The 512-nt window shown below is 59.2% G+C and overlaps 1 protein-coding gene across 1 annotated transcript in view; it reads left to right on the forward strand.

The window, feature by feature from the left end:
- Nucleotides 1-512, forward strand: part of CBLC (Cbl proto-oncogene C, E3 ubiquitin protein ligase) — a 53,234-nt gene that overhangs the window by 41,878 nt on the left and 10,844 nt on the right. Inside the window, exon 8 of the mRNA XM_011975134.1 lies at nt 322-468. Coding sequence (XP_011830524.1) covers nt 322-468 — 147 coding nt within the window. The remainder of the gene's footprint in view (nt 1-321; nt 469-512) is intronic.

Genomic DNA, 512 nt, shown 5'->3' on the forward strand with positions numbered 1-512 from the left:
AAAAAAAAAAAAAAAAAACAAGGGCCACAGTGAGGATCTGAGCCTGGAAAGGCCTGGCCCAGAAGCTGCAGCCAAGGCTCCATGGGGATCCCTGGCCTGTGTGCCCCCTCCTGACCTTGACTCTGGTTCCGTTCCTCTCTCGCCTTCCCTCCCAGCGTTTCCCTCCACATTCCCCTGCTCTCCACGACTCCTCTTCTCTCCTTCTGTCTCCCTTCCTGTGTCTGCCCCACATCACTCTTTTGGGCAGGGAACTCCTCGTTGGCCCAAGGGACAGGATGGAGAGCAGAGGGGACTGACCCTTTCCCTCCCGACCTCCCCCAGCACTCGGACAGCCAGACCTGTCCCTTCTGCCGCTGCAAGATCAAGGGCTGGGAGGCTGTGAGTATCTACGAGTTCCATGGTCAGGCTACTGCTGAGGACTCAGAGGACGGCAGTGACCAGGAAGGCAGAGAGTTGGAGCTGGAGCAGGTGAGCAGGGCCAGCCGGGAGCTGGAATCCACATTCCTGAGGCC

Source organism: Mandrillus leucophaeus, unplaced genomic scaffold (genome assembly GCF_000951045.1).
Source record: "Mandrillus leucophaeus isolate KB7577 unplaced genomic scaffold, Mleu.le_1.0 Scaffold151, whole genome shotgun sequence".
Lineage (NCBI taxonomy): Eukaryota > Metazoa > Chordata > Mammalia > Primates > Cercopithecidae > Mandrillus > Mandrillus leucophaeus.